The 15,123-nt window shown below is 46.6% G+C and overlaps 1 protein-coding gene across 1 annotated transcript in view; it reads left to right on the forward strand.

The window, feature by feature from the left end:
* Nucleotides 1-15,123, forward strand: part of ISCA1 (iron-sulfur cluster assembly 1) — a 57,748-nt gene that overhangs the window by 23,897 nt on the left and 18,728 nt on the right. The window contains exon 2 of the mRNA XM_082243571.1: nt 14,715-14,768. Coding sequence (XP_082099697.1) covers nt 14,715-14,768 — 54 coding nt within the window. The remainder of the gene's footprint in view (nt 1-14,714; nt 14,769-15,123) is intronic.

Genomic DNA, 15,123 nt, shown 5'->3' on the forward strand with positions numbered 1-15,123 from the left:
ACACTAGTACAGACCACTCAGTAAGCCCTCCAACCTAGTACAAACTCCCAGTGCAGACCCCTCAGTAAGCCCTCCCACCTAGTACAGACTGTACTAGGTGGGAGGGCGTACTGAGGGGTCTGCACTGGGAGGGGGGGCTTACTAACGGGTCTGTACTAGGTGGGAGGGCTTACTGAGGGGTCTGTACTGGGAGGGGGGCTTACTAAGTGGTCTGTACTGTACAGACCACTTAGTAAGCCCCCTCCCAGTACAGACCCCCCCAGTAAGCCCTCCCACCTAGTACAGGCCATTACAAGCCGATGTAGTGCCGCACATGTGACATCTCTAAGTAGCTGGGTAATCGGGGAGGATGGCGTTGCGGCAGAAGCTGTGGCGGAGTACAGGGGTGCTGGAGACGGTCAGCGCTCACCTCTTGTCTCCGGCATCGGTGTGGACGGTCTTGTCTCCGGCATCGGTGTGGATGGAGCCCGGCGGGGTAATTTCAAGCGGCGCGGCGGCCGGCCAGGGGGCGTGTGACATCGCTTTTCACGCACGTCGACGATTTTTTGTAGTCGACGCGTCGTGGCAGCCCTAAAGGACAGCTAAACTTAAAGTATAACTATCAAAACATTTCTCTTTTGGGGTGGGGTAGTGAGGGGGTAGAACGCCTGTCAGGTTTTAATGCTGTCTGTACCCTTATTAAGGAAGAGTCATTCTAATTGTCACGTTTACTATTATCATTGAAAGTAAATGAAAATGCTAAGTTTTGGGTTGACCTCGGGACAGTAATAGAGGTGGAATCTCCCAATAGAGACACTAGTCCTGGTGAGTCCGGGGACAACTAGGGAATTCCTCAATTTGGAAAGATTTCTTCTCACACAGGAAGTAAAGGTAAATTTCCCCAAAGGATCATGGATGGCAAAAAAGTGCCTTTTTTAGTTCTACTATAAGAACAAAACTTTACCTACCTCCAACCCAGCCTATAGTCAAATGGGAGCTCTCCATTCCTAGGTGGCTATCATATAACATTTGATGCCCCTCCCCCCATCACTCACAGCACGTGCGTGATCTGTCACCGGCTGTGTCTGGTGAATCCCTGTACCCGGCTGGTCCCAGTACTATGTAATCGCTGTGATCAGATCAGTGATCACATACCAGTTGTACACAATGGCTTTCAATCATAGCCATTTATTGTGGGGATCTGTGATTGGTCACGGTGATCACATTGTACAGACAGAGCCAATCAGGGTGCATCTGTGACATGTGATGGCTTTGGCCAATTACAGCTTTCACAATAGTGCACACTGAATGATTTGATGCCGTTCATGAAATAGTTGCTTATAACTCATCATTACTGTTAAAAGCAATCCGTGTAAAGAAAATCATGATCCCCTTCCCAGAGAGTAGATTTGATAAACGGAATGCAGCTATCGTGTGACATAAAGATTGCAACTGCCAAAGTTTACTACAGGGTCTCTGCTTTCACAAAGCTTTTTGGGGGTTTCAAGTAATCTACAAGCCTAAAATAAGCGTTTTTTAATTAAAAAAAAAAAAACCACTAAGAAGCATGGCAGTAATAGGATGTAAATAAACTGATACAAAATGCTGCAGAGTGACCTACCCGACAGACATCTTCAGGTTAGAGAATGGAGGTGATATAAGAATTGTTTGTTTCCCATTCTGCCCTGTGATCAGTAAATCCACAAGTGTTCAGCTCTAAGCACATTGTGGTTGAGAAAATAGCAGAGTAAGGACTGTTTGTCCTTTTGATCTGTTTTAGGTAGAGTACAAATGATTTGTGACCCCGAATCAGCTGACAGGCTAAAACACGCTGTCGCAAAGTCACTCAGGGCTCTGGAGGGATCTGAACAATGTCTGGATCCACCCGGATACCTGATTGGCAGCTGGCTCAGTCTCTCAGCAAAGCCACTGAGCTGCTCTCACCCCCTTTCTAGCCCAGAGCTCCAGTGAGAGCTGGAAGGGAAGAGCAAAAAGTGGTGACTGACAGAACTGAGCAATTAGCAAGCATGTGATTGTTGAGTTTTTAGGCTTGGCCTGTGTGGAACAACTGCAGCAATTGATTAATGCTTCAGCAGGAAGGTGGGTATTTAGTTATTTCTTTTAAAATGTAATATGTTGCTGCTTACTACCGTATATACTCAAGTATAAGCCAACTTTTTCATCACATTTTTTTATGCTGAAAACGCCCCCCTCGGCTTATACTGGAGTCACTTGCCTGTTCTCCCTGGGGCTGACCGAAAGTCAGCGTTGGCTGGCCCGACATGTACACTGCGCATGTGCCGCCGCCATTCGGGAAAGTATATACGCACTCGGCCATTCTTGGGCAGACGGCGCCATTTTTAAATGTAAGGCACCTCGGGGATGGGTACGCAAGGCCCCTGCCCAGCCTCTGCATATCCTGCACCATGGCCGCAGCCCCTGCATATCCTGCACCATGTCCTCAGCCCTGCACCATGGCCGCAGCCCCTGCATATCCTGCATCATGGCTGCAGCCCCTGCATATCCTGCACCATGGCCACAGCCTCTGCTATCTATTTCTATTTTCTAAATTTACCAGTAGCTGCTGCATTTCCCACCCTAGGCTTATACTGGAGTCAATAGGTTTTTCCAGTTTTCTGTGGTAAAATTGGGTGCCTCGGCTTATACTCGAGTATATACGGTAATTCTACTAATGTGGGGACTGCAATAGTTTGTCCCCCCCCCCCCCCCCCACCACCACCACACCAGTGACAGGTCCTCCAGACCAGTGTACCTAGAATCTGTGCTCCTGATTGTAGGGCTGAAACAACTAATCGATTAATCGTCAACTAATCGATTATGAAAATAGTTGTCAACTATTTCCGTAATCGATTAATCGGTCAGCCAATTAGTTGTCCTGCATACAGAATGCATTATTTGTTTACATATCAGAAAACACAGTGCAATGCACATACAGCCCAGTACACCATCCATACATGTATGTAGATGGCAGAGAACTTGTGAATGTGTGAGGAGCAATGCCTCATGGGAATGTAGACCTGGGCAAGAGAAGGAACCAAGTGTTTCTAAAGGCAGAGGTTTTTTTTTTTACCTTGCTATAGGGACACTTTCTACAGTACTATACCTTGCTGCTTCCTATAGGGGCACTTTGAAGGCAGGAAGGGCCAGAAGTGCCGTGGGGGGGGGGGGGGGGCAGAAGAGGAGAATCAATGCTGCTCTGTGCAAAATCATTACACAAAGAGGATAAGTATGACAAGATTGTTGTTAAAAAGAAAAAATCCAATGTTTCCAATCACTTTAAGGGCTCTGTGCTGGGAAGATCAGCATCTGACCCCAGAGAAGGTGGAGTTTATAGACTAGAGGGGATAGAAGGCATTACAATTACCGTACATTTAAAGTAAAAGTTTACTAGTATTGTGTATTATATTTAAAATTATTATATCCATGAAAAAAGTCTCAGCTGTTAGTACTACTTTAATATAAAAATGTTATTTTCCCCTCCACCCTTCATATAGTTTCATGTCTGACTCCCAGTTAAAATATCCGGCATATCCGACTTCTGGGCATATTTATTTTATATGCATACACATGATACAAGATATAATACTTTCACTGTTTCACAGTAGAAATTATAATTATATTACAGTAGCGATATCTGCTGTTTTACTATAAAGGGCTATTTTTTTTTAACCCCATCATGACAGGTGATGAAAAAAAAGCAAGCTGCTGCTACTAAATGTCTTCTGCTGCTCATACATGTATTGGATTTTTGGACAAAAATATTTGCATCTATATTTGTTCAAAAATTAGTTGTATATTCGTTGAATGGACGAGTGTTTTTGAAAATTCCACTTGCTTTTAACAATAAATTTTAAAATGAATATATCTTCTGAGCAAAAACCACATGCATTATTTGAAGATTCGTTTGATCGAGAAGTTTTCTATTCTGCTCCTTCAAATTTTCCTGTCACTGAGGTTGACAACGAACACCGAATAGACCCCACTAATGGTTAGAAAATTCAAATGAATGTTTTTAAAAATGTTCTAAAAAAATTAGTTTGTGTATGGCCAGCATAAGTGACAGCAGGAGCAGGGAGCTTGTATCAAACTACCTGCCTATTAATAAAGAGTCTATCATGAATATTATATACCAATCCAGTCTGAAAATTTGCAAAACCGTGTTTTAGGCCTTTTAAAAATATTATCTCTGAGTCTGATATGTACCACATTTAAACCTCTAATAATACATTGATCTGTCTCAGAGTGGATTAAATATCCAACTATATAGCTGGATAGTTATATTTACCACTGCATATAGATAGATATTCTAGATTAACTAAATTAGACACTTTTTTTTTTTTAGGTTTTTATCCGATTAGTCGATTAATCGAAACAATAATCGGCCAACTAATCGATTATGAAAATAAGTTAGTTGCAGCCCTACCTGATTGCCGCCAGCAACGGTTTTCCTGATCACTGCCACACCATTCCCAGTGTATGCCAGCAAAAGTGTTCCTCATCACCGATGCACCAGTTGTCATATCACAGCACCAGTGTAAACCAACAGTAGTGTCCATAAATGTTGCCAGCATTGTTTGATTGCTGCCACACTAGTCCCCAATGGCACTAGACCAGTGTAAGCCAGCAACAATTTTTCTGATCCTGACTTCACAAGTCTGTGTCACCAGACCTGTGCTGCCAGCCAATGTTCCTGTTCACCGCCATACCAGTTCAGTATTGCTTCTACCTGCCGCCTGTACTGACTTTAGCCTGTTTATTCACCACATGTCTGCCTGCAGCCTAGACTGATTCTTTTGCCTGTTTGATGACCATTTCTCTGCCTGCAGCTTTAACTCACCCATCTACATGTCCAACTGACTATGTTCTTCCAAAACACCAGTCCCAGCCATCACCTGCAGACAGCTACACTCCTGAAACCACAGGAATTATTTTTGTTCCTTTCTGCAGCCTTCTGTGCTTCCTGGCCAGTGAACACAGAGATGTGAAATGTCCATAAATGTTGAAGCCATGGGGGAATAAAATGTAAATTTTCAGACAAAAACAGCGTGGGGGTAGTTTTTATAAATTGAAAGTCATTTTGTCATTGGGAAGGTGAAATGCAATGTATAAAAAAGTATTATGCTTGAAATAAGAGTACAGTTTATTCAGTAAAAAAAATTAAACTTGATCTTTTTATTTTTTGAGAACATTTCAACTAAACATGAGAACAGGTACCCACCCCATTTTCCTCATAATGTAAAAGCTTCCTGCAAACAAAAAAAACTGTCTCCTAACTTTTATAGCTGGCACCTAGATTCAAAGCAAATTTGTCAAGCCCTGCCTTGGTGAGATAGCCGTTGATGGGGACTTCTTGAACCTCTGCTCAAATCTGTTATTCTAGAAATTAAGAGTACTAGACTATCAGCAGAAGCTAACATTTCATGCCATACACATTCTGGGAGTGGACAGCTGGCAGGTGGGTTTCTAAGCTGTCAACACCTAGACCTCAGGGATTGGTCTCTGGTTTTTACCACCTTTTTGACAGATTTTGAAACGTCTCTGGATGCAGATGTGGACCTCTAGGTTCAACAACAAGCTGAACAAATTCGAAGCAGTACCTGGGATCCCCTTACTTTCACCGTAGGTGCTCTGGGTATTCCTTTGACTCGGTTCCAACTGGTTTGTGCCCCCCTCCTCATGAAGATCCTCCCTCGACTGTTTTGCAGTATAGGAGTATCCTGGTGATTCTCATCACACTAAATTGCCCAGAAGAAAGTGATACAGACACCTCATGGACAAGCCTTTGCCTCTTCCAAACAGACCAGTTTTACTGGTAATTGGCCCCTTGTTCCATCCTGCTTCTCACTCGCTGGCTTTGGCTGTTGAAACCAAAGACCTAAGGATAGGGTTTTAAACAAAAACAAGCATTAATATAATATAAAGTCCTAATCTTCAATTTTCTTTGAAACTTCTAGTCTGTATCCAGATGGTGCGACCCCCCCCCCCCCCCCCAATATGTATATGGGTCTAAATGAAGCCTGATTTATAATGGCCCCTTCTCTTGTACTCCTCACTACCTATTCTTCCTCAAAGAAAGCTTTTTACTAAATAGGACACATATTTATAGTGTAGTATGTTTACATTTTTTTTTTTTTTTCATAAGCAAATTGTGCTCCTATTCTACAATGGTGTATGTGCCAAATCGCACCCAAGTGACAGTGGTTGTAAACCTTAATACATTCTCTGCATTAAGGATAAAAAAAAAAAACCTTCTGCAAACAACTTTCAGCGCACAATAATTTTGGAGGCAATATTATTATATGTGGAATGTATGGTTCTTACTAAAATACAATATTTTTTATTAAGTTTGTTTTTCCAGTTGCTTGGATTGGGGTTTATAGGTTTATAGATTGGTTACTATCTGTGCACTAATGTTTAGCCGTAAAGCTGAAGGCTGGGGTACTTCTAGTTCGGTCATTCCTACTTTGCTCTGAGAGCATGAAAATCTAACTTCTGCAAGATTTACCATTGCACAAGGATGTTCTTATTTGCATGATAGGAGGGCCAGAATGCTTAAAGTGATACTAAAGAATTTTTTTGTATTTATTATTAATAATAATATTATTACAAACATGTCATACTTGCCTCCTCTGTGGAATGGTTTTGCAAAGAGTGTCCCGATCCTCCTTTTCTGGGGTCCCCCCCACCAGTGCTTCTGGCTCCTCCTGCCTTCAAGTAAACCCCTCCCAGCAAGCTGCTTGCTAGTGGGGGTTACTCACGCAGGCTTGCTCCTGAGCTGTACAGTGTATGGCCCTGCCCTCTGTCACTATAATTGATTGACAGCAGCAGGCAGAGAGAGCAGCGCTGGATCAAGATCTGGCTCAGTTACGTTTTCAGGAGGGTGGCGGTGGCAGAGGGAGCTGCACCAAAAAAAAAAAAAGTAAAAAAAAAAAAGCCTTTTACAACCACTTTAACTCTAAGGAATATGCGTATCACTCCTAAATTTGGCTTTTCTACAGTCTGATCTTGGCCAGTGTCCGGACCTGTGGACTCTCTAGGGACAGGTTTCTGCCTTTATCCATCCTCTTCCAGAAAGCCTTTCACTTGCCATCCATTAACATGATTTTTCTACAAGGAGTTGCTCCTCTCATTTCTCTAAATTGATCTCCTCTGTCACCTTGGGATCTCAACCTGGAACTCCTGTTCTTCAGAGACTCCTATTTTGAGTTAGGGGTGCTCTCGTAAAGAACATTTTCTTGTTTTGGTCAAGGTTTTATGACCATAAACTTCCTTTTTCTAAAACTTGTACACTTTTTCCTCTTCCCTTTGTCCTGCCCCAAAACATTACGATAAAATGGCCCCACATTGCCTGGATGTGGTCAGGATCTACTCGTACGCTATAGCCTCTATTTGCAAGACTGATTTCCTTTGTTCGATCTGTGGGCTGTTGTAAAAGACACCCTGCCTCTTGCTCCATCACTGCCAGGTGGATCAGATCACCCCTTTCCATGGTCTACACCAGGAATTTGCAAACTATGGCCCTCCAGCTGTTGCAGAACTACATGTCCCATGAGGCATAGCAAGACACTGACAGCCACAATCATGACGCCCAGAAGCAGGCATTATGGGACTTTATCAGTTTTACAACAGCTGGAGGGCCACAGTTTGCATATCTCTGGTCTACACCCTTAAATAACCTACCATTCTATAGTGTGTGCTTATCTCAATTAGGTGTACTTATTGTTATTTCTGTCTGCTGCCACGTTCCTTTGCTATCCACATGAAGCACTTATGGCGAGTTTTCCTAACAAGAAAAACATTTTGATGGGGAGGGACCTCCAGCAGATTGACAGCCTCAGCTCTGTTCTGTGTGAGGGGGGAGGGGGATTGTCCCTTCCCTCCAATTAACTCTCAAAGCTCTCCTACACTGAGCTCTGCAGAGTGCAACTGACCCCTTTTTTTTTTTTTTCTGACCTGACAGCTCAGACGAGCTTTAATATTCAGCACAACGGATGACGAGAAGACTATAGATAATTGGGTACAACGTATGTAGGAGGATTTGTTTAATCTCTGCATCACCTGAAGCCAGTCAAAAGTTCCTCGTGTCCATTAAAGCCAGTTTCACCAGAGCTGATGGGGTCTCCTAGGCTTTTGAACATCAAGCATCTGTATCCTGGATTTACAAGGCTGCCACCTGGTCCTCTGTTCACACATTTCATTTTCCAGGTCCTACGGGTAGACATTCAGACCTAGGCTGATGACAAGTTTCAGCCATGATGTGCTTCAAACTGTTAGAGTATTTAAAGCGGAGCTACACCCAAAAGGGGAAGCTCTGCTTGCTTGCTCCCCCCTTCGCTGCCACATTTGGCACCTTTTTGGGGAAGGCGGAGAAGGTACCTGTTTTTTTCAGGTACCCGTCTTCAGAAGTTCGACCCCCCCCCCCCCTCCTTTTATTTACACCCTTGTGTTTCTTGTAAGCCTATTGGAAATTCTAAGTTATGTTGTTAGGGGCTGCCCTTGCAATAATGTTCTGTCAGTGTCCAGTCACCTGAAGGCAGCAGCATAGAACCCCCCATGGTCTATAAAATAAGAGTTCTGTACCATACTCCAAGATAGGGAATTTACAGGTAAGTTTAAATTCCTATTTCTCTTGCGTCCTCCGACAGTCTCATACAGTCTTCACCAATGGGGTATTGACTTCCTCTCCTTAGGAGTAGCTAGGCAAAAGACTTGTTAAAACAAAAGCATTACCATAGACACACCCATGGGGGCTGTCCCACTGGTCCAATAACCCTCCTGCAATACCCATCCCAACTCAGTTTGTCTTCTGCCTATTTCAGGAGTAGTCAGGCTTCCCTGTGCTGGGGCTACAGTCTCAGCCTTCTTCTATTTTATATTTTTATTTTCTGAAAATGTCTTTTTTTTTTTTTTTTTTTTCTTTGCATTGCTAGCTGTTTATTTTGTCAGCTTTTAGTTAGTCGGATCTTCAGATGAAGATGGAGTTTGCGGAGCTGGGAATCGGACTGGTCGTCCTGGTTAGCCAGGACAGAGGATCAGATGGAATCCTAGCCCGCCATCGAGCGTTTAATAGGCTATGTGTTTGCTCTGGCCTCACAAACGACCCATCCCTGTCCAGGGATGCAGCCTTGTGAGGTGGCTACCTCACCGGACACATGCACGGTTCTTCCGTGCACTCCTGGTGTCCTGCGTTTTTGGCTGGCGGCACTCCCCTGCCATCTGAGGGTGGGCGGTTTTTGCTCCGTTTATTATGAGGCACCCCATGCCATCGGGTACAGGTAAGTACACTCTGTGTGGGGCCTCTGTCTGGGGTCGGCAGTCCTCTGTGTCTGTGGTGTCCCCTATGTCTGTGCGTTTTTTTGGGCTCCCTGGTCCCTGCATGGGTTTTTTTTCTTACAGCCTGCGCTGTGTGGGGTTTGGGGGATCCCTCTCCTGTGTCACTAAGGTGCTTGGAGGTACGGACTAGTGTGGCGACCGATGCGGGGTTAAAAACCGCCGGTCCGCCATTTTAGGTGTGGGCAGCATGTCTGGCTTCACTGTGGGTGCTTGTATAGCATTGTGTGTAGTGTCTTTTGGCGCCTTACGACGCCATCTTGTGTGTGGCAACGATTGTTCTGAGCACGTCGGCGGCCATTTTGCCGAAGCCTCCCATTTGCTTTGCATAGGCATCCATGTTTCCTTAGCCTGCAGCCTCTGTTCAGTCTCTGCGGTGACATCACTTCCTTCCTTTTTCCTCAGGAGCGATCGTAGGAGCTGTCCTTTCTTTTCCTCCATTGTGCAATCTTTCTGGCTCGGTTTGTCCCTGTGGGGGGTCTGTGTTCCACAGTACATTGTAGCGGTGTGCTGCGGGGTCCGCGGCGCTTTTTTGTTTGCAATGGAATCCCAGGACAGCATATTCCCTCCAGCTTTGGTAGGGGATTCAAGTTCTTCTGAATCCTCTACTCTGACTAATTTGGCTGCTGTTGTGGCGTCTTTGGTGTCCAAAATGGATGTGCTGATGTCTGAACGTGCTGCTAGAAAAAGGCCTAGGATTTCTTTTTCTTCTGATTCTGAATGTGACATGGTTGCTGTAGGTAGCATGCCCCTTTCAGGGTCTCGCTCTTCTCAGGACCCGCAAGGATCTGAGGGGGAGGCGGAGGTTACAGGGGTGGATGATTCCCCCCCCCTGGGACGCCGGAGGAACGCGCGGCTATGGATGCGCTGACTTCTGCCATTAAAGAAACACTACATTTAGAGGATAAGCCCAATCCTCCGGGCATTGTGTCATCTTTTGGTACACACAGGACCCGTAAGACGGCGCAGGTTTTTCCCTGCCCCGCTGAGTTTCATCACACTGTGAATGAACAATGGCGCAATTTAAAACACACCTTCACAGTGCCTAAGAGGTTTCAACTTCTCTATCCTTTTGCGTCGACTACGGTTGCACGCTGGTGTGTGGCTCCTCAAGTGGATCACACGGTAGCCAGATTGAACAAGGCTACGCTGAATCCTACCGAAGATTCTCCGGTATTTAGGGATCCTACGGATAGGAGGCTGAAATCGCTTGCCCGCCACACCTATGTGGTGGCGGGTTCCATGCTCAGGCCTATTTTCGCCTATGTCATGGCGGCTTAGGCTGTGGCGGACTGGACCAAGGTGCTCAGACGCACACTCGTGGCTGATTCTGCCCCACCCACTACTGTGGAGATGGTGGACCAGATTTATCAAGGGGTCATGTATTTGTGCGATGTGGCCTTAGATGAGGCCCCTTTAGCTGCGCGCCTGTCCAGTGTCGCAGTGCTTAACCATCGGCTGATATGGTTGGAGAGCTGGTCGGCTGACCAGAAATCTAGGAAGGCGGTGGCTGACCTTCCCTATGCGGGGTCTCGTCTTTTTGGGGAATCCTTGGATGAATTGGTTAAGGGAGTCACTGGGGGCAAGAGCACTCTGCTGCCCCAGAATCCTAAGGGTAAGTTTTTCCGCGGCAAGCGGGGTCCCGCCTTTAAACCTAATCTGGGTTCCTTTCGTGCCTTCAAGTCGCAGTACAAGGGGAAACCCTTCAAGGGCCAGGGTGGCCAGAAAAGGCCCTGGGCCGGAAAACAGAAATCCGGCCAAGCTGGTGCAGCGGCTCAGTCAGCCTCTGCCTGAAGGGGCGCCCTCACCCATTTCAGGGGTGGGGGGACGTTTGCGCGGTTTCCTCCAACCTTGACTGCTCCGAGTTCAGGACAGGTGGGTTTAGGAAATCGTTCGATTAGGGTACAAGATCGAATTTCTTTCATGGCCGGCGGACAGATTCTTTCCCTCAAATCTTCATTTGACCCCAGGGCGGTTGCAAGACCTGCATCAAGCGGTGCAGGATCTCCTCGCTCAGGGGGTAATTGTCCCGGTGCCTCATCGGGACAGGTTTCGGGGGTTTTACTCGAATCTGTTCACTGTGCCCAGAAAGGAGGGCAAAGTGCGTCCGATTCTGGACGTGAAAGCTCTGAACCGCTTTGTGCGCGTTCGCATATTCCGCATGGAATCGCTCCGCTCGGTGGTGGCCTCTCTGAGCCCGGGAGAATTCCTGGCCTCTATCGACCTGAAGGATGCGTTATCTACACATCCCCATATTCAAGGGTCATCAGAGGTACCTCCGATTCGCTATAGCGGAGGAACACTATCAGTTTGTGGCGTTACCTTTCGGTCTCGCTTCGGTTCCAAGGGTCTTTACCAAAGTGTTGGCGTCTGTTCTGGGACTGCTGCGGGCGCAGGGCATTGCGGTCTTGGGTTATCTGGACGATCTCCTGTTAAGATCGAGTGCCGGTCAGAGCCTGCTGCGCGATCTGTCCACTACGGTCCAGACGCTTCAGGAGTTCGGTTGGGCGATCAACGTTCCGAAGTCGACCTTGTCTCCTTCGGTTCGTCTCCCATATTTATTTGGGAATGGTTCTGGACTCTGCTCAAGCAAAGGTGTTCTTACCAGGGGGAAAACTCCGAACCCTGCAATCCGAGGTCAGGTCCCTCAGGGACAACAAATCCTCGTCACTCAGGACCTGTATGCGGTCTCTGGGGTTGGTGACGGCCTTTGAGGTGATACCATTTGCACAGTTTCACACGCAGTCTCTCCAAGCGGAGATCCTGGCCAGGTGGGACAGACTACCTCAGTCCTTGGACGTGAGAGTGTCTGAGTCGCCAAACCAGAACTGATCTCTTGTGGTGGCTTCAGTCCCCGGCTGTGTCAGAAGGAAAATCCTTCCGGCCGTTACTATGGACGGTGATTACCACGGATGCCAGCCTATCTGCCCAGGGCACTTGGTCAGAGGAGGAATCCTCTCTTCCTATTAAGATTTTGGAATTGAGAGCGATCAGGCTGTGCCTGCTCCATTGGTCGGATCGTCTTCAGGGCTGTCCTGTGCGGGTGCAGACGGACAATGCCACTGCGGTGGCGTACATCAACCACCAAGGGGGCACCAGGAGTGCCCGGGCGGCCCTTGAAGTGACCAGAATTTTGTCTTGGGCCGAGACTCATGTCCCGGCGATCTCGGCAGCTCACATTCCGGGTGTGGACAATTGGCAGGCCGAATATCTGAGCCGCCAGACCCTGGACCAGGGGGAATGGTCCCTGCACCCGGAGGTATTTCAGATGCTGTGGGCGAAGTGGGGATCCCTGGATGTGGATCTGTTCGCGTCTCGGCTAAACCACAAGGTGGAAAGGTTCATGGCAACAACGTGCGATCCTCTGGCAGACGCCTCGGATGCGCTGGTGGTGCCTTGGCATCAGTATCGTCTGATCTATGCCTTTCCTCCAATTCAGTTGTCCAGGTTCCTTCGCAGGTTGGCCTCGGAACAAACACTGGTGATTCTGGTGGCGCCGGACTGGCCTCGTCGGTCCTGGTATGCGGACATCGTTCACCTGGCCGTCGAGCCTCCTTGGCGGCTGCCAATGCGGGAAGATCTGCTGTCTCAGGGTCCGATCTTCCATCCTGCTTTACAGTCACTGGCTTTAACGGCATGGCTGTTAAAAGCCAGGTCCTGAGAGACAGGGGTCTCTCCTCAGACGTAATTCCTACCTTACTCAAGGCTAGAAAAGCCTCGTCTGGTAAGATTTATTACCGAACTTGGAAAGCTTATTTTGCCTGGTGTGAGTCCAGGGGCTTCTCTCCTCGTTCATACTCGGTGGCAAGAGTGTTGGCTTTCCTCCAATCTGGTGTGGACCAGCACCTTGCGTTGGCTAAGGTTAAGGGCCAGGTTTCTGCACTGGCTGTTCTTTTTCAGAGCCCTGTGGCGTCTAATTCTTTGATTCGCACCTTCATTCAAGGTGTGCGTTTCTTGGCCCTCCTAGAAGGGAGCCTCTGCCTCCATGGGACTTGAACTTGGTTCTGTCCGTGTTACAACGTTTGAAAACAATCTTGTTCCCTCTGCTGTCTAAAAAGGTTGCCTTTCTGGTGGCGATCACTTCTGCTCGCAGAGTGTCGGAATTGGCGGCCTTGTCCTGCCGCTCCCACTTACCTGGTGGTTCATAGGGATAAGGTGGTCTTGCGACCAAACCCGTCCTTTCTTCCAAAGGTGGTTTCGGATTTTCACCTCAATGAGGACATTGTCTTACCTTCGCTCTGTGTGAATCCTAAGCATCCTAAGGAGATTGCGTTGCATTCTTTGGATGTTGTCAGGGCGATCAGGGTTTACCTGTCGACTGAATCCTTTCAGCAATCGGATTCCCTCTTTGTCCTTCCTGAGGGACCTCAGAAGGGTATGGCTGCGTCTGCGGCAACCATTGCAAAATGGATCAGACAGACAATTGTTCAAGCCTATTCATTGAGGGAACGGGTACCACCCTTTCCTGTCAAGGCGCACTCTACTAGGTCGGTAAGTGCGTCCTGGGATTTCCGGCATCAGGACTCGGTGGCCCAGGTGTGCAAGGCTGCGACTTGGTAGTCAGTGCACACTTTCTACAAAATTGATGTTATGGCATCAGCTGATGCCTCCTTTGGCCGCAAAGTTCTCTGTGCGGCAGTCCAGTAGGGGACCCAGATTTTATTGCGGGTCCCTGGCTGTTGGGGTTGTTTACCCCTTGGTTATTTGCTTTCCTGGGCTGTTGCTCCTGTTGAGCCTTTTTTGTTACCCAGAAGGTTCCCTTGCTGCTCTTGTAAGGTTCCTTTCTCTGATATGGGTACTGCGTTGCCTTTTCTGATTGCGTTTCCCACCCCTCATGTCTACACTGCTTTGGGACATCCCCATTGGTGAAGACTGTATGAGTGGGCAGTGACTGTCGGAGGACGTAAGGGAAAACTGAATTTTTGTAAAATATTACCGTAAAAATTCCTCCGACAATCGCCGCCCCCGCCCCTCTTTTGGGGTTCTTATACACTTAACTGCTTTGATACCAAACTGAGTTGGGATGGCTATTGCAGGAGGGGTATTGGACCAGTGGGACAGCCCCCATGGGTGTGTCTATGGTAATGCTTTTGTTTTAACAAGTCTTTTGCCTAGCTACTCCTAAGGAGAGGGAGTCAATACCCCATTGGTGAAGACTGTATGAGTGGGCGGCAACTGTCGGAGGACTCGGAGAAAGGAATTTTACGGTAAGATTTTACAAAAATTCCGTTTTTTTTTTTTTTTATATACTATGACTAAATACATTATTTAAATAATAATCTGGGGAAAAATAACTACAAACAGCCTAGATTCCTGAGACATTATCCATACTTGTAATAGGAAAAATGCATTTAACCATAGAACTTTATCTTTTTCTTTTTTAGACACCATCCGCTGTAAGTAAAGTAAAACAGCTTCTAACAGATAAACCAGAGCATGTGAGTAAAACCAAAAATCTTAATTCTCTGAATTTTTATCATTTGATTTCTCCACGGGAAATTGGGATCAATGTTCTGGCATCTGTGCAGAATATTGTCAGTTCGCAATGTTCTTTTGGGACAAAAAAATCAATTTAAAAAATATATTTTTATGCTGGAACCCTATCTAACCCTGAATCGAGACAGACCAGCTTAAAATGTGCCTTTTTTAACTTCAACATAAGTTGAACGTGTTGGAGGGGGTGCTGTTATAGGTTTCAAATTCTGTAAATATTTTGCTTATTGATCGTAATAACATACAGTGGGTACGGAAAGTATTCAGACCCCCTTAAATTTTTCACTCTTTGTTATATTG

This window comes from Pelophylax lessonae (assembly GCF_965119305.1).
Source record: "Pelophylax lessonae genome assembly, chromosome: 1".
Classification (NCBI taxonomy): Eukaryota; Metazoa; Chordata; class Amphibia; order Anura; family Ranidae; genus Pelophylax; species Pelophylax lessonae.